The 17,789-nt window shown below is 45.9% G+C and overlaps 2 protein-coding genes across 8 annotated transcripts; both read left to right on the top strand.

Moving 5' to 3' along the window:
• Window positions 1–914: 914 nt before the first annotated feature.
• On the top strand, window positions 915–15,595 carry zmiz2 (zinc finger, MIZ-type containing 2). 7 transcript variants are annotated; one of them, XR_015103405.1, is made up of 20 exons: window positions 915–1,243; window positions 3,153–3,234; window positions 3,871–3,988; window positions 4,319–4,536; window positions 5,220–5,376; window positions 5,728–5,961; window positions 6,156–6,368; window positions 6,510–6,593; window positions 7,099–7,276; window positions 7,427–7,568; window positions 7,761–7,971; window positions 8,064–8,169; window positions 8,972–9,129; window positions 9,671–9,738; window positions 10,313–10,381; window positions 10,449–10,699; window positions 11,449–11,564; window positions 12,370–12,409; window positions 12,505–12,675; window positions 12,869–15,595. XR_015103405.1 is itself a non-coding variant. In XM_086134204.1 (19 exons), exons 2-19 carry the CDS (start codon window positions 3,185–3,187, stop codon window positions 12,974–12,976), a joined length of 2,616 nt encoding a protein of 871 aa, XP_085990330.1. In that variant the 5' UTR covers window positions 915–1,243; window positions 3,153–3,184; the 3' UTR covers window positions 12,977–15,595. The 7 variants fall into 7 exon arrangements, 5 of the variants coding, with proteins under 5 accessions (XP_085990330.1, XP_085990329.1, XP_085990326.1 ...); XM_086134204.1 differs by lacking the exon at window positions 12,370–12,409 and having other exon boundaries at window positions 12,541–12,675; XM_086134203.1 differs by lacking the exon at window positions 12,370–12,409.
• A 110-nt stretch (window positions 15,596–15,705) lies between these two features.
• ppiab (peptidylprolyl isomerase Ab (cyclophilin A)) lies at window positions 15,706–17,771 on the top strand. The gene is made up of 5 exons (XM_086134206.1): window positions 15,706–15,872; window positions 16,182–16,212; window positions 16,529–16,617; window positions 16,886–17,058; window positions 17,303–17,771. Exons 1-5 carry the CDS (start codon window positions 15,804–15,806, stop codon window positions 17,436–17,438), a joined length of 498 nt encoding a protein of 165 aa, XP_085990332.1. The 5' UTR covers window positions 15,706–15,803; the 3' UTR covers window positions 17,439–17,771.
• The last annotated feature ends 18 nt before the right edge of the window (window positions 17,772–17,789 follow it).

Here is a 17,789-nt window from a genome sequence, read left to right as displayed (position 1 = left end):
TTCCTCCGTCGCCTCCACCCCTTTCTCACTGCTGTTGTGCTGTAAGTGACATTGTGTAATGACTGCAGTAGGTCGCCACTATGCGGCAGGTCGTTGGGGGGTGGGGGGCTGATATGATAGTGTGGAGAGGAAAATGAAGAAATGGGAAATCTCTGCACCTGTTTCCACGGCAACCCGGCTCTGGAAAAAAAGCTCTCTCTCTCTCTCACACACACACACACACTTGCACAAACTATAACGTACACGTCTACAAAAAGAAGCACACTTTCACACACACTTCTACAAACACCCTTGTGAGCACCAAAAACACACACTTCAACAACATGACAGTTGCAAGGACTAAAGAACAACACACACACACACACACATTTACAAAGACACTTACACGGACACTCCTCAAAATCAAGACACACTTGTAAGGACAAAAACAAGCGACACACACTTCAACAAAGGACAGACCGAAAGACAGATTTGTAACGACACACACAGACATCAACAAGACTGATTTGCAGGTATATCGCACGCTTAGAAACACACTCTCAATCCTGTACAACAGGACATGCACACACCAGTAAGGACTACAATACGAATGGTCACACAAAACACGCTATAACGCAAACCTACATGCGATACACATCTTTACAAGACACATTTTTGTGAGGACTACAACACACACACACACAAACACAGACACACTTGACTAGAAGTAAAGACTAGAGAATACGCACGCACACAGAAACGTAAACATTTTCAACATATTTTTTATTCTCTTCCCCAAACTGCCAGTACCTTTCCAAGATGGCGGACGTAAAGACGCACGGCCAGTACCTGTATGCTTCCTGGTGACGCCATGCTCGCTTGGAGTAGGAGGAGGAGGGGCAGGCGAGTGGCGGTGACGTCATGAATTCATTATAGCTTGTCATTGTGCAATGGTCTGTCTTTACTAAAGTGAGCTCCGCGTCCTGGATGAGCTAGCTGTAATTGGTTCGCCGATTTAGCGTAATTAAACGTGACGCCGACCGGAAGTCGCCCCGATTTTAAACACTTGGGATTGCGCCGCCTGGCTCCTCCCTGTGGACACAATGAGCGCCGAAAGGGGAGACTTTACGGCCAAACTTGACAGCTAGTCCGGCGTTAGCCGACTGCGACACCACACGAGCTAGCTATCTTGCTATGGCGAGCTAAGCTAAGCTAGCTCACCGAGGCGTCTGGCTTCGAGACTTGGACGCCCGCGTACAGACAGGTAAGGTGCGTGAGAATGTCACGACGCGAGCACGGCGGCGTTGGGGTCCCCGCTCAACCCAACGCCGGGTTCGCGCGTTGCGCGAACACGCGCACAGATGCACGCGCCGTTACCGGGGTCGCGCGCACGTACGAACGGCACGGTCGCACCAGCCAGGTAGGCGGTACCGAACGCGTCTCGTGCGTTGGTCGCGAAAAGCCGCGTGCACGCCGCTTTGTTCCGTTGTGCCGCCGAAAGCCGTGAGCGCCCGTGGCTGGAAAGCCAGGAGGTGTGCGTGCGCGCGTTGTGCAGACTTGTCGCGGGCGTCACGCACACGCGCAGGCATAGGTAATAGGCTCTAAGCGGGCGCGTGCACACACTTTCTCATTGTCTGACGGATTCATGTCTGGCCGGGTCGTGCGCGTGCACAAGTGTGTTTGTCAGTGCAGCAGGTTCGTGTTGTTTTTGTTTTCGGGAATTCTTTGTGTTGTTTTGTATGACTCTTTATTGTGTGCGTGGGCATGCGGCACCTGTAGCGCCTTCCACGGGTGATGTTGTGCACGTGCGCGTGAGGAGTAGACTTTTGCTTCGTTTCTATGTGCACGATCGCGCACATACATTCACCTGAAGGTATTCCATCATGTTGATGTCAAATATGACTTTTGAGTTATTAATTGTAATTGATGATCACGGTCATTCAAATGCTTCTGTTTTCCTCTTTTTTGAAAGCAGAGCGCCACCTGCTGCTGAGGATAGTTATCTCACATGGTTCTTCAACTTTGCATTGAAACCTGTAATATCTGAACATTTCTTTGACATCCTAACCTGCGCTTGAAACCCCGACCTTGGCATGGCACCCTAAGTTGTGTCAACTGGAAGTTGTGCGGTTGCGCCCTCACAGCTGGCGTCGTCTTCTGTCGTCTCAGTTGACGTTTATTGTAAAACTCACGCATAGAACATGAGATTCATCATTATTTATTTAAACACAAATTGTTTAACCAAACCTGGTAACTCTGCCAGTCATGCTAACATATAACGCAAACCACCAGAAACGTGCTAGCGACACTTGGCATCGATTGATGCTTCGAAGCGCTGTTACATCTTGCAATTGTGACGAAAATGTGTTTTTAACAACACTTGATTTTCAGTGTTGTTAAAAACACAAAGCACAAACTTTCCTTAATCACGGTATAACTTATTCTCGCGTCACTTTTTTGAGTAACGTTGACATTTTAACATCTAATAGTCTTGCCGCACGTTTCACTTCATTCACTGAAATCCGACCCATTTGCAATGCGTATTTGACATTTTTGGCCATGAATGTCAGTGAACGATAACGCACGCTGCTCCAGTTATGTGCTATGTCAGACTGAACACTAGGGGCACGATGCAAAAAGTGTACTAAAATGAGAGACAAAGAAGAGTCTAATTGCTACACAAGAAGGAATACAGATGCCATGTTCCCTCTGTGTTTTTGTGGTATATTATCATTGCTTTGTCTGTGACGATAGCGCGGCCTGCTCGATATCTCCACATGGCAGACATGGCCTCTACTCCACCAGTCTGTTTGGTGTGTTCATTAGGTTGGTAAAATGTCTTCTCTGGTATCTGTAGCATTTTTCAAGTACGAGATGCCCAGTATCGGATAATGATTCCGGTATTGCTATGAATGCATCCCTGCAAAAATTACAGGACGAAATGTCAACATTAAATCAGAAAGTGTTTCCTTTTGAAATCAACAAGATAAATTTAGCTCCATACATCATCCCTCCCCTCAGGCCCTCGCGGTCCCCGTGCGAGGAGGCGAGCACTCGTCGTGTCCGCGTACAGTCACACATGAAAGGCAGTGGTGTCGCTGAAGCCGACGGTGACCATGGCGACGCCAAAGTGGCTGACTGAGCTTCTTCCTCTGTGTGTTCATCTCTCTCAGGGGCGCTCCCCAGTCACCCCCATGCTCCTCCAATGAAACCCCTCAACTCCATGAAACGAGCCCCGCATCCCACTCCTCAAAGGTATACACGCAACAATCCTCATTTAGGTCACAAACACTTTGTACACCTTCATTTTGGCATTGGGTGTTCTCGACATGGCCATAAATCTTTTGTCAAAACTGTTCAGAGGTTCAAATTGTAACTCATTCAGCGCAGTCTTTATTTGATGCTCCAAGCCGCCAGGGGGCACCATTTCCCGAGGAAGGTTGTATTCTATTCATCCATGAGAAGGAAGGAAGCGTTGACTTCCTATTGCTTAATTTGCTACGTGGCCGTTTTCAAAATGAGAGGTCTAAAAAGGTGACTGGGTGGTGGACGTACCTTAGCATTAGTTTAGCATTTAGCAGTGAAAGAGTTAAACAGATGCTCATTGAAACAAGTGAAATAAACATGGCACAAAAATATTGTTTATTATTGCGCCCCAAAAAGTGATGTGTCCATTTCCTGTTGATGGTTACAAGGAGAGAGTGTCTGACTGTCATCCCCTGCCCGTTTCCGTACAAATGGGTCATAACCGGCTGCTGATTGTTCATTAATAATTTCATAATTGCACTTGAACACAGCTAGCGGGGAAACTGTGAGGAGGTTCTGGTGTGAAGAAGCACTAAGGCCCGCCGCCACCTTCATGGCCCTTTTTTTTTCTCTCCCCCTCGGCAGCGGTGACGGAGCCTTCCTCCATGAGCCAGTCTCCTGGCAACCAGCAGCCAATCAACACGCAGGATCTCTCTCTGTAGTAACCACAGTGTGGGGCGTGACCAATCCCACGCACAGCCAGGTAACATGTGGCACTGCTTCATCAAAATAGCAAAGGAAAGGAAAAGCTACGACCAAATGCATTTTTACGATATACTAACGAAGCTGGACAAAATAGAGCCCGTGGGCCACCTACAAAGAAAGCAATGTGGCAAACCAGTGAAGAAATGCGAATGTTGACGCAAACGTTTAAAGCTAGCATTGGAAACAAATGTTCAAACAAATGTCGGACAACGTTGAAAGTGATGTCCTTGAGCACCAATTTTTTTTTACCCAACACCACGAAAGTGTCGTTGCAATGTATGTGTACCTAATAAAGTGACCTAGTAGTGTAACCCTGTTTTCTGCGCAGGTAATCGGAGCGCCACCCATGGGTCCTGGCGACAGCACGGGTGGTCACATGATGCCCGGCGGGGGCGGAGGTGGCGGCCCCGGCATGGCTGGTGCCATGGGGCCGCAGTTCATGAGCCAGCAGGGGTACGGCGACGCCATATCCAAAGGTTACGGCCAGCCGCTCATGTATGGCCGCCCCAATGCAGGGTACAACCCTGCAGCGACCTACGGCAGCAGGTATCGTTCCCACCAATAAATGGGGGGTTCCCTGTAATGTGGTTGAATGCTGTCTTACAAGCAAAATTTTAACAAAACTTGAAGCTAACTAGCTAACTGAAATTAATGTTTGGAGGCGACATTGGATGCTAACGTTGCAAGTTAAGTCTTCTTTTAGCTCGAATGTTAGAAGCTGACTAATTTGAAAGGTAAATTAGAAAGCAAACATTGGAAGCAAATATTGGAAGCTAATGTTAAATGTTTTCCCTTGCTCGAACGTTAGCGAAAATGTTCCAAGCCAACGTCAAGCTCACATTGAAACCTATTATAGGGAGGTAACTTCAGAGGCTAAAGTTGAAACTTTGTAAGCTAACAGTGGGAGCTAACAGTCTCTTTTAGCTCTTATGAAAACCGTTGACGCTAACGTCACACGCAAATATTGGTCATCCAGAGTTCTAACATTAGCGGTAATGTCGGAAGCTATTTTTAGAAGCTAAGATTGAAATCTAATGTCCGAAGATAATTCTGGAAAGTCACGCGAAGATAACAGCAATCTCACGTCACAGGAAATGTTAGAAGCTGCCTTCAAAAGCTAACCTGCAAGGTTTACATTGAAGCTAACATGGGAGACTTGCAGTCTTCGTAAGTTTAATGTTGTTTAAGTAGATTTGTGTCTGTAAATATGACTTTTCCCCTCTGTGCAGTTACTCGGGTAACAGCGGTGGGATGGGTGTGCGCCCCCCCTCAGACTTCACCACCGCCGCCGCCGCCGCTGTGGCCGCCGCTACAGCCACCGCCACTGCCACCGCAACCGTGGCGGCCATACAAGAGAAACAGCACCAGGACATTAGCTACGCGCAGGTACTCGGACACTTGAAGCCAAAATATGAAACCGGTGCTTCAAATCCTAAATTGAAACCTTGTTCAAAACCATAACAAATTTGTTGGAACCGTAACACGAAGCCCTACTTTGAATACCTCGTTTAAATCCTGAGATTAAGCCCTAATTTGAAACTCTAACTCTTGATATCAGATCAAACATGAAACCCCAACCCACGTTAAAAACTGTCACCCTTGCTTGGAAGTCTAATTTGAAACCTTAATCTTGATGGTAGCTCTCAAGCCTAGTTCAAGTAATGGCCACCAGAGGGCAGCATGACCCCGCTAGCATTCTTCACTTATTTTTATTTGTTGTTGTTGTTTCCCTGGCAGATGGGCGGACCCTCCTCATACAGCCCCCAGTTCATGTCACACGGGGGCCCTCGTGGACCCCCGGCCATGAACCAAGGCGGTATGGTCTCAAGCAGGTCGGGACTGGCGCCACCCTCTGGCGGGGGCTTGTACCCCTCTCACCCTGGACATACACAGAAGATGCACGGCGGAGGAGGAGCAGGCGGGGGATATCCTGGTGGAACGCAGGGACTCAAACGCACTTTCCACTCTGAGGTGAGAACCCTACCAAAACCTGATTCAAAAACCCAATACAGGCTTGACATCCTCATCTAAAACCCCAAATCTTACACCTTAATCTTGCCCTCAAAGTGTCATTTGAAACAGTAAACTTTGAAACTAGTTTCAAAGCTGAACACTTGTTTGCAGCCCTACCCCTGCCTAAGTTTGTTTTGACTTGTGACGGGCAGTTCGGCGGCAACGGCGGCGGGATGTCGTCCATGTCGGCGTATCCTCAACAGCCTCTGCAGTACCCCCCCGGACCGCCGCAAAGGTGCGCCCCCTCGCCCTCGTACCCGGCCGGCCGTATGGCCCCCATGGGCCAGTACGCCTCCGGGTCACACAGCAACCCGCCGCCGTTCCCCGCCGGCGCCGGACAGCCCAACCCACCCCAGTACTACAAGGTAAACACCCCAAAAATATGGAGGAATCTTGGGTTGTTTGACAACAAATGAGTGATCAATAAGCAATATTATAAATACTAAAATACATAAATACTGATGGTTGTGTTACGACCCTTTTTTTTTTTTTGGGCTGGTCTTCAGTCAGAAGTGTTTAATGGGCAGACAGGACTGCCCCCTGCAGGCCCAGGAGGATACAACGCCTTCACTCAAGCAGCGGCCAGCGGGGTGAGTGGCGCTAAATGCTCAATACGAAATTCAAAAGGATTCTTGATGCTGTCCTGAGGGCTGGGCAATATGGCTCTAAAATAAAAATTTAAAGGGGTAGTCAGACCCAAAATTGTCTTCATGGTAATATACTCTTTACGCCTCCAGTAGTCTTCTTCTTAACAGCTCGTTACCTGAGCTAAACATTTTGAGTGCACCCAAGTTGTTTTTTTTTATTCCTCCCTCCAAGATGGATCGGCAAAGTCCCAACTGTGACTGTGAGTTTGCAAACTATCTCCTCTGTTTGCAGCAATATTGTTAGTGTAAATCATGCACATCAGGATAAGACATGCTTTTAAGCGCAGAATTCTGTTTACAAAAAAAAGACCCTCATAACGAAGAACAAAAAAAAAATCTCAAATTAATAGATGAAATGGTTTACTTGCCCTGCCGGAGTGCCATGTTTGCACATGAAGGCTTTCTAGTCATTGATGCATAACTCTCAGCCGTTGTCTCCACTTCACAGCCCGGGCGGGGCGGAGGAATGCCCGTGTACCCCAGCTCCCCCATGGGCGGCAATCCCACACCTCCCATGACACCTGGCACCTCCATGCCGCCTTACCTCTCCCCAGGCCAGGAGACCAAATCTCCCTACATGCCCCCCGATGTAAAAAGCAACATGGGTGGCCCGCAGACTGCCACAGGTGAGGCGTTACAGTTGCCCGCACATGGCAGCAGTTGGGGATTTTTCATTATATTATCATCACTTATCCCCCACACACACACACACCCCTCCAATAGCGTAGATGTCATCAGACCGACAAGTGTTCTTGCGTTGTTTCTTCCTGGTGAAGGTAACCCTAGTGACGATCTCCGCCTGACCTTCCCGGTGCGTGACGGCGTGGTTTTGGAGCCTTTCAGACTGGAGCACAACTTGGCGGTCAGTAACCACGCCTTCCAGCTTCGAGACTCCGTCTACAAAACGCTCATGATGAGGTGAGGCGCCAAATTCACTTTTTCAACTCCGATGCCATCATTCCGTCGTGACGCTCCGAATACGATGCGATTCCCTCTACGACGTTGCTGCGCGAGAGAATTGCCATCTCAGCGGGAAATATGTTTCACTCCAATTCCGATTCGATGCAATGTGCGACTTGAGTGCTGTGTTGTGTTCGCCGCCCTACGCAGGCCCGATCTGGAGCTGCAGTTCAAATGCTACCACCACGAGGACCGGCAGATGAACACCAACTGGCCAGCCTCGGTGCAGGTGAGCGTCAACGCCACGCCTTTGTCCATCGAGCGCGGCGACAACAAGACCTCCCACAAGGCCTTGTACCTCAAGCAAGTGTGCCAGCCCGGCCGCAACACGGTTCAGATCACCGTCACCGCCTGCTGCTGCGTAAGTTTGTCGTAGCGCCACCGCCAAATTACAATTCAACTCGTGTACCATCTCCACGTTGATTTTCTATAAGAGCACATTTGTTTCCGCAGTCCCATTTGTTCGTGCTGCAGCTGGTCCATCGGCCCTCCGTCAGGTCGGTGCTGCAAGGACTCATGAAGAAGCGGCTGCTGCCCGCAGAGCACTGCATCACCAAGAGTGAGATGCACACTCAACACTACATTCATATACCGCCGAATTTAAAGTTGAAGTTGTGACAAAATTGCATTTTTGGTATGTTTTCATGTCCTAAACCAGTGCTGGATTTTCTTGAATGTCATTACAAACAGAGCCAGAATACATATTTCTATATTTAAGTCAAATACAAACGAATTCTACGGATATTTGTTTTTCATCTCATGCACATTTGTTGAGGAAATGTGCCTTTTGTCCTAGCATATTTTTTTATTCGGTAAACCTTTGTGATGAAATTGTAGCTGTGGCCTTCAAGTTTTTAAATTTTATATTGCTGGCACCTACAGGTCAAGAAAATACAATTCACTCTCATTTCAATGTGCTTTCCTTCACAAAATGTTTTGTTTAACTTAAGATAGACAAAATAATAATAAAATGACAGTACCGTTTTGTGTTTATCATCAGAAGTCAAATTGTCCCGCAACGATTGATGGAAAAAAACTAACTTTAAAATATTAGCTGTGGCCTACCAAAGTTCACAATTTTTCATACTGCCACCTACAGTCCAGGAGGCTATAGTTCACCCCAGTGTCTTTCCAATTACATTAAAAAAGAAGTACTTTTTTGTTACAGATAGTACTATCCCTTTTGATTTGTTTACCTGTGATGTACAAGGTTGAAATGAGCATTAGTGCCACCTACAGGACTGGAGTGGCACAGTACCAACCAGCGCTCACAGTGTCAGAAATGATCTCTTTCGCAGTCTGTTCAATGTCAGATTAAAAATGGCGGATGTCATTGTGAAGGGGTCGTTCGTATGTTTCAGTCAAGAGAAACTTCAGCAGTGGCACCATCCCCGGGACCCCCGGGCTAAACGGAGAGGACGGCGTGGAGCAAACGGCCATCAAAGTGTCGCTCAAGTGTCCAATCACTTTCCGGCGCATCCAGCTGCCGGCACGAGGACACGACTGCCGCCACATACAGGTTCGGACACGGCTCAAATGCCCGATTCACACGTGCGAACACATAGCTTGGCAAATAGGAGACCATGATTGAAAAGAAATGAGGCAACAAACTGTTTGATACTACTAACAGTTGAAATCAAGCTAAACATCACATGAAACATATTGCATCTTGTGTTTTAAAAAAAACAAACAAACAAAAAGCCAAGTCCACTTAGCTTAATGCTAGCAAACAAGGCATAAACCACCTATGGGTTCAAATAATAGCCGAGGTGTCGCAGTGTTACAACCTTTTAAGATATGGATATTTGAACACAAACGGTGGGGCAACACAGGTAAACGGAGAATAAAAACACCTCGGTGCATATTCTTTCTTCTGTGTGGAAAAACAAATTTTACTTCAGGTTAAGAGGAGCTGTGAAGTACATCTCGTTTGTATCATACCGCCTACATACGGCCATGGAAGAAGTATAGTGTCCAGTAAATGAAAAAAGTGCAACTTTAAAGATGAAAAAATGCAAGGTTATTTATTTATTCTCAGTTTTTTAAACTCTTCTTTGTAGTGTTTTGACCTGGAGTCGTACCTGCAGCTCAACTGTGAACGAGGAACGTGGAGGTGTCCCGTCTGCAAGTAGGTGCCCATGGAGCATGATGATGATGATGATGATGACCAGGGTTTTTCTGGGCTCAAATTGAGGCTAATATGTTCGGGCCCCACTGATATGGTAAAATATAATGACTAAACTACTTTCTTTTTGATCTCTTAATGTGTACAATAATAAAAAATCGGAGTGACAGGTGGAACGGTTGACTGTTTTGCAATACCCTGCCGTTTAGAATTTAACTTTACAACAAAAAGAAAAATCAACCAATTCGTATTTTTAGGTGGCTATGGTAATGATTGAACATCATTGTTTGTCTTATGCTTTAATGTGCAAGCAAAATTTAAAAAAAAAACACAACCTGATTTAACCCTTTTGGGGACAGCAGTTACTACAGTGGACAGCTTATCATGTTATCGGGTTGCAGGGCGCACGAATGAAAGGGTTAAAAGAGCTTGACAGATTTATCTGCCGGGTCCGGAAAAAAAAAAAATCCATAATGTCTGAGATTTTAGATCAAAGGTGGCCCAGAATTAGGTGAAGCCGGTAGGAAAACTGAACGGACCGATGATGATGTAATGGAGCGCGGTGCTGTCATTTCAGTAAGACCGCTCTGCTGGAGGGTCTGGAGGTGGACCAGTATATGCTGGGGATCCTGGTCTATATCCAGAAGTAAGTCCTCATCCCGCTCCGGGATTGCCGCTTTGCCGTGCGCTCATTTGCGATGTCGGTCCGCCAGTTCCGATTACGAGGAGATCACCATTGAGCCGTTGTGCGGCTGGAGGCCGGTGCCGGTCAAGCCTGACCTGCACGTGAAGGAGGAATCTGACGGGCCGGCGCTCAAACGCTGTCGCACCGTCAGCCCCAGTCACATGCTGATGCCCAACGTCATGGAGATGATCGCCGCGCTGGGGCCTGCCTCTTCGCCGTACGCAAGTGCCGGGGCGCCGGCTGGGGGCAACAGAGGCAGCCCAGACTACAACAGACCTGGTGAGAGAACTGCAACAAGCAGCTTTTACCCGCTTTTTTTGGGGGGGTTGTGGCTTTCTTAAAATGTAGTTCAGAAACATTTTCTTTTTGCCAGAAAACCACTCCCATCTCATAAAAGTCCTTAATTTGCATTATTTGTTTTCAGTGAAAGTCAAGGCAAATCGAGCAACTAAAATATTTTTTCCCCCTCAAAGACTTCTGTAAAAATAAATCACTTTTCAGATTTTTTTTCTTTGGGAAATTCCATTAAATATTTTTAGAACAAAAACAATTAAATCATTTTTTTTTTTCTTGAAACAAATGATTTTTTTCTTGGAATTATTTTAATGTATATTGTTGCATATATTTTATTTATTCTGGAGAAAGATGACTAATCTTAAAAAACGCTTTTAACTCATTTAGTACCAGCCAATTCTGGCCCAAGTCTGAAAAGACGTTTAAAACGTCTTTGGGAGTGAATGAGTTAATAGATATTTTTTCTCATTTTTTTTTTAAAGTTTTTATTTTTTTTTTGACAAGTATATCTTTTTGTGAACTGTCAACTCATTCTCATAAGAATTTGCTTATTTTCACGTTGGGGGAAAAAAATGTGTGAACAAGCGTCATCGTGTAGTCGGAACATAGATGAATTAAAAGAAAGGAAGCTTTCAAGTTAAGTAGCACGATCCGCCGTTTGATGCTACGTGACCCGGAACGTTCTTTCTTTCTTCTTTTCTCTTTCTTCTGACATTGTTGCTGTTTTTCCTCAGGGAGCCGAGGCTTTGCTAGCCAGTCGGGTTTCCCCGAATTCCCTAACACTCCCGGCACGCCGACCCTGGGGGAGTACCCTTCCTCCGGCCCGCCGCTATCTTACCAGCACGAGCAGGTGAGCCAGACGAAGCGGTCTTACGTAAGACGCACGTCATCAATGTTGACGCCTCGGGCGGTGCTGGACTCTTTCTTCCAAGTGCTTAAAAGCGCAGACCTTGCCCGGTGTTGTGTAACCATCACGGTTTTTACTGCCAGCGGTCCAGACACGTTCCTGCATGCTCGTATAATAGCGTCCTCTTAGTATTATGAGGAAATGGACACTCAGAACTGTTTGAGTGAAGACGGATTGAAATTGTGTCTTCGATTCCCAGCCATCTTGTGTGGAATTTGCATTTTTTCCTTGTGCCTGCTTGGTTTTCCTCCCACATTCCAAAAACATGCATGGCAGGTTCATGGAACACTCTCCCTATGTGTGACTGTGAGCGCGAATGGTTTGTCTATGTGTGCCCCGTGATTGGCTGGGAAACCAGTTCAGGGTGTCCCCCCGCCTGCTGCCCGAGGACAGCTGGGTTGGGCTCCAGCATGCCCGTGACTCTCGTGACGATAAGCGGATTAGAAAATGGATGAATGGATGGATGGATTTTCACTTTACAAGCTCGTAAATTTTCAAAATGAACTTCTGCTAGCTCAATGCTAACATGAAATGTGAATTGTCATAGACTGGATAACAGAAATTAGCATCGTCATTCTAATGCAGTTGTTGTTTCATGGCATGGTATTGCACTGAAGGCGCGCGACTCTGAATTCAGACTAGCCTGTAAAAATCTATTAAAAAAAAAAGCGGCAAAATCTGTGTTACAGCGAGATTTGACTGTCTTACAAATTGAACAGCTGACTGTCTCTCCCTGCTGCCTCGTTAGTGCCGCCGAGAGCCATTAAGCAAGCATTCATCCCCGTTTCGTGAGTTTCCGATTGTCGCGCGCAGCTGCTGGCCAACTGTCGTGCTTCCTCTCACCCGCCATCCTTCATTGCGCTTCCTCTTTCCACACGGCCAGGCGGCGCACCCTTCCCACAATGCCTTGCTCCCGCAGCACGCCAACCAGAACCTCGGCGAGGAGAGGAGCGGGGCCGCTTCCCATAATGCACGGCTGCATGCCGAGGGCTCCTTCGGTCTGGGGGCCCCCCAGGGAGGGGCCGGCGGAGAGGCGGCCGATCACTCGCTAGATGTGAGCCATTTCGTTTCATTCAATGCATTGATGAGGTTGAGTCACAATTTGGTTTTCTAGAGCACTTCAAAAACAACCTCAGCTGAAACAAATTGCTGTCCTCGAATACAAATTAACCAATTGATTGATGTACTGCATTTTTATTTTATTTTTTTCTTTTTTGGGTGACTTTTTCCCCAAATATTTGTTGTAGCTTCTGCCCGAGCTGACCAACCCGGATGAGCTGTTGTCGTACTTGGGTCCGCCCGACCTGCCCAGCAACAGCAGCGACGACCTTTTGTCGCTCTTTGAGAACAACTGAGCGTCTCTCCCCGCCTTCCTCTTCATCTTCTCCTTCTTTGTCATCTTCTCTGTCGTCGTCATCTTCGTTTTGTCTTCGATGTCGTCGTCTCCTCCCCCTCAATTTGTCACTCGGATCCTTTTACACGTAACATTGGAAGACTGCGGTGTTCCCAGTCCAGATTGCGCAGCACAACCATTATATTACTAGTAGCATTTTCCACTTGTAGTAACATCTTTGGGCTGCTAATATACATTGAAACCGTTCTAGTAACTAACCGCTGTCCTGCAGTAGTAACACTACTCGGTCCTTCGGGGACCACAGAAGAGGTGGCGGGTTACTCGCTGGATGTGGACAATTAAATTTAATTCAGTTTAGTCAAAATATCTTTTCACCATGTTAAATGGCGAATAATTCCTCACCAAAAAATGTCCCCAAAGAGGTGTTCTCTTCCATTCACACATGTTTGAGCATTCCTGCTCTCAGCATCGCCCAATCTAAGAAAACGTTTAGGTCCTCAATCCTGTATGTATAAGATTAAGGAGCCACCCCTCCGTACCACTCCCGCTGAGTAAACACATGCTCGCTTTCTCGAGCAGCCGGTGAGACGCCCGACAAGCGTCTCCGGCTGAGTCTTTATGAGCAGCCACTTCAGCCGAGGCGCCCTACCCGGCGACTTTCTTACTATTTCCTGTTTTGTGGGCCGGTTGAAGGACGATGTCAGGAAAGGGGCGGGCAGCCACACGGCGAGAGGCGGGGTTTCAGTGAGCCAGGCGACTGACTTCCGGGTTAGCAAAATAGCCATTACAATAACTTTTATCTCATAAGAAATTGGATTGGCATCGTGCCAAAGGTCATCGATAATCTTCTGTGCCTCGAGTTAGCTGCGGAAATCTTAAGGTCCGTGTACACTCTTTGTCATCCCAAGTAGGACAACTTTGGCTCATTGGGAGGACAGCTGCATGTTACTCGTGAGGCAAAACTGTTCACTAGTTCACAACTGGGATATCACCGATACTGACTCGGTGCTCTAATGGCTTTCAAGCAACTTTGAAATGAAACAAAATGCAAAATGCTTTAGCTAATGAAAATTAGCATCGATGTTACGGTAACTATGCTAATGTAGCACAAATGTGTCAAAGTACTACACTGAAGTGCACCACTCTAATATTACTAGTAACATGAGAAAATTCTTCTAGTAACCAGCTAGCGCACAGGTGTCAAACTCAAACCCCGGGGGCCAGATGTGGCCCACCACATCATTTTATGTGGCCCACGAAAAGAAATCATACATGTCAATTTGCATGATCCTTGCTAAAATCTGTAACGAAATGTCCAATTGTGTGTCAGAAGTAGCTTGTCCTACCATTGTACCAAATTTGTTGCATGAAAGCCGTATGACATTTTATGACTTGATATCCATCTTAAGGTTCACGTACTAGTATGCCGTTTGTCCTCACAAGGGGAGCAACTTTGGCATACCAGTTGGACAACTACATGCTTCTAGTAAGGCAAAATTCTGCACCGGTTGACAATTGCAGACGACAAGCACACCCAGTGACGTCACATTTCCATTTCTAAATTCCGTACTATATACTGTAGAGTAGTGACATCCAGCACTTCACTGGTTGTACTAGTCGGGTACAGAAGGTAAGTAGAGCACAGTTTGCCTCACGAGTAACATGGAGTTGTCCTTCCAGTTACTCAGCCTTGGTAGTACATGGCCAAGGGAAAAAAAAGCTCAAACGGCTTCCCATGTTGAACCGTTGAGACAACGCCCACATTCCATCATTCCAGTTTGGCAATGTCGCCTCATGTGAATATTTCCCTATTTTCATCGCATTACGTGTGCTCTTGTTCTTCTTCCTCCTGTTCATTATTGTCCGTGTTGAACTTCCCGATCTATTTTTTATTCCCCTAACAGACACTTTGAGGTTCCCAAAACGGCAACATAAATGTTGACTTTTATTTGGGGGGTTAAAAAAAAGTGACTATTAAACTGCAAATTTACTAGGAAACACGTTTTTAAGATGTAAACTATTGCACATATTTTGTAACACATTTTAATTGCCATTGTTTTCTATTTATTTTATAATCATTATTATCATTGATTGTACCTGCGATTGCTTTGTTCATTTGCTGGAGCTGGAAGATGAGGATTAAAACCACATTATTTCAACAAACATCTAATTTTTGTTGCCTGCACCACCCGCTTCAGCAATCAGAATAGAGCACATTAAGACAGCGAATCACTTTTGACCTGCAGTGTTGCGTGTGTGCGTATGTGCGTGTGCGTGAGAGAGAAAAGAGAATGCATTTAACGTATTTTTACGTTTTTTGCTTGAAGAAGGTAAAGACTATGACATTGATGAGATCAAGGTAGAAATCATCAAAGGTGAATCCGATGTCTTATCATTTGAGTTTTGTACTTCTTAAAAAGAAAGGTTTAGCCTTCTTTCTTCATTTTTCCATTATCATTTTAATACAGAACATAAAATGCAACACCAGCCTTAAGTGAAAACGTTAAAACTTGAACGGGTACGTTTGATTCATTCACCTAGTAACGCCGCCAATACAAATAGAACAACAGGCTGTACAGTTGCTAGCATCCGCCCGCACGGATTGTTGTGACTGCCAAATCTCATCGTTACGTTTTTACCCTTAAAGCCCGCCCATCTCTCGCCGCTATTGGTTAGTTCTCTCCGAGGAACCGGCTGTGATTGGCCTCTGATGACAGTGACGTTGATCAGGTTAGGATAAAATTAGTCCTGCATCGATTCTGTCGTCAGACGTCTGTTGTGGTTCAAATTTATTAAAGATAAAATCATCTTATTTTCCCAATTAAAAGATGCCAAACCCCGTAGTTTTCTTCGACATCACCATTGCTGACGCCCAGGCGGGGAGGATCACAATGGAGGTAATTAATTAAAGTTATCTTACGTATTTTATTGATTGTTTGTCTAAAGTCGCTCGTGTTAGCGTCACCTTACGTCGTGCACAGACCGTAAATCAAATGGATAAAAAAATGGAAAACCTAGCAGCTGGAAGAAATATGGAAGCATCTAGAAGATTTATTCAGTGTCATCAACGTGAATAGGTGACGTAATGTGTTCCCAGTGAAGAAAACAATGTTCGTTAAAGAAAAACAACACGTTTTGATCGTTATAACAATAAGAATGACAATAATAGCGCCTATCAAAATATGAATGTGTGTTTTGTGTTGCAGCTTTTCGCGGACGTAGTTCCAAAAACTGCTGGTAGGTAAACGTCTTCCTCTGCATGACCGACTGTCAATCAATACGGGGGGTGGGATCGAAAGCAATATCCATCTATGAACCATCCTTAGCGATTAACATCATTCTGTAATGTTGTTGCTGCAGATTAGACAGACATGGCAACACGTTGAGGCTCAAATCTGATTGAAAAAAACCCCCACACCAGAGTGGAAGCAGTTTAGCCAAGTTGAGAGTAAATGAATACAATTTCATGGAGCAAGATTCCATGTTTGGACTGTCAGAAAAGAATGAAGACACAAAATAGCTACCGTGTTGATGGACGCTTTTTGATTGACAGAGAACTTCCGGGCCCTGTGTACCGGTGAGAAAGGTTTCGGGTACGAGGGTTCCAGCTTCCACCGCATTATTCCCAAGTTCATGTGCCAGGTATACACTCTTGGGGAACTTCAGGCTGCATTTAAAGGTCCTTGAGTGAAGACTGTCAAAGGAGCCTTCAAATGTAACCCTCTTTTCATGGCTCGCTACTGTGCTTTAATACCGCCTGTGTTTCAAAAGCGCATGCCGCCTTATGTGACACATTCATGTTTTTGTTTGTTTTTAATAGGGTGTGTTCCTCTTTTCATGACGCGCCTATGTAGTTTTGCAGCCCCTCTCGTCAGGATGTGGCTAATGCTAACATTTTGGGGCGCTGCAGGGCGGCGACTTTACCAAACACAACGGGACGGGAGGGAAGTCCATCTATGGTGACTCCTTCAATGATGAGAACTTCAAGCTGAAGCACAACGGCTTTGGGACGCTTTCCATGGCCAACGCCGGACCCAACACCAACGGCTCGCAGTTCTTCCTCTGCACAAATGACACCGACTGGTGAGTATCCGATGCCCACACAAGTACCCACACAGGCCATCGAAAAGAAAAAAAAATAGCAAATTCCTGTTTAAAATGTTTTTCAGGAAAAATCTCTATTTTTAGGAACAAAGAAAACATGTGGTTACAAAATATTACTACCCTTGCAAGCCACCTCACAGTTCCGACTTTTTGTCGAAAAACAAAATCGCATATTTTTCTCCTAAATGAAGACTCTAATATTTTTCTGTCAATTTGCGTGCAGGCTGAACGGTAAGCATGTGGTGTTTGGGAAGATGCTGGAAGGCAGCGACGTACTGAAGGAGATGGACAATCAAGGCACCAGAAGCGGATGCCCCAAAGCCAAGGTGGTTATCGTTAAGTGCGGCGAACTCAAGTAGCTCCAGAATGCCCCCTGCCCGCCTGCTCGCCGTTGCGTTTCCACAAAATCACGTCAGCCCTTTTGCGTCACGTCTTCTTCGGCACGAGACTTGGGAATGCTTTTCTCCTCAGTCTCGCCAAGCAAAAAAAATGCTCGCCAAAAGGTGGCAAATGGGATGTTGTTTTGGCGAGTTGTTTTTTTTTTTGTTTTCAGTTCAACAATTCTTTCCAGAAAAAAATTGCCTTCAAAAAAATTCTTTCTCCGTTCACAAATTTCGACTCCACTGGAATTTTTTTTATTTCCTTCTAAAGAGATGAATTGCCAAATAAAAGTTTCAGGTGGCTCAAAATTGCACCTTAGGAAGATTTTT

This window comes from Hippocampus guttulatus, chromosome 17 (genome assembly GCF_054856545.1).
Source record: "Hippocampus guttulatus isolate MCC_2025c chromosome 17, RoL_Hgut_1.0, whole genome shotgun sequence".
NCBI lineage: Eukaryota > Metazoa > Chordata > Actinopteri > Syngnathiformes > Syngnathidae > Hippocampus > Hippocampus guttulatus.
The sequence above is the reverse complement of the archived record's forward strand: the minus strand, read 5'-3'. Positions and strand labels throughout refer to the sequence as shown.

Coding starts and splice junctions, on each gene's coding strand:
- ppiab (XM_086134206.1), top strand. CDS start 15,804: ATGCCAAACCCCGTAGTTTTCTTCGACATCACCATTGCTGACGCCCAG. Junction 16,618..16,885: donor TTCCCAAGTTCATGTGCCAG/GTATACACTCTT, acceptor GGGGCGCTGCAG/GGCGGCGACTTTACCAAACA. Junction 17,059..17,302: donor TGCACAAATGACACCGACTG/GTGAGTATCCGA, acceptor ATTTGCGTGCAG/GCTGAACGGTAAGCATGTGG.
- zmiz2 (XM_086134200.1), top strand. CDS start 3,185: ATGAAACCCCTCAACTCCATGAAACGAGCCCCGCATCCCACTCCTCAA. Junction 6,369..6,509: donor ACCCACCCCAGTACTACAAG/GTAAACACCCCA, acceptor GCTGGTCTTCAG/TCAGAAGTGTTTAATGGGCA. Junction 10,700..11,448: donor CCCAGACTACAACAGACCTG/GTGAGAGAACTG, acceptor GTTTTTCCTCAG/GGAGCCGAGGCTTTGCTAGC.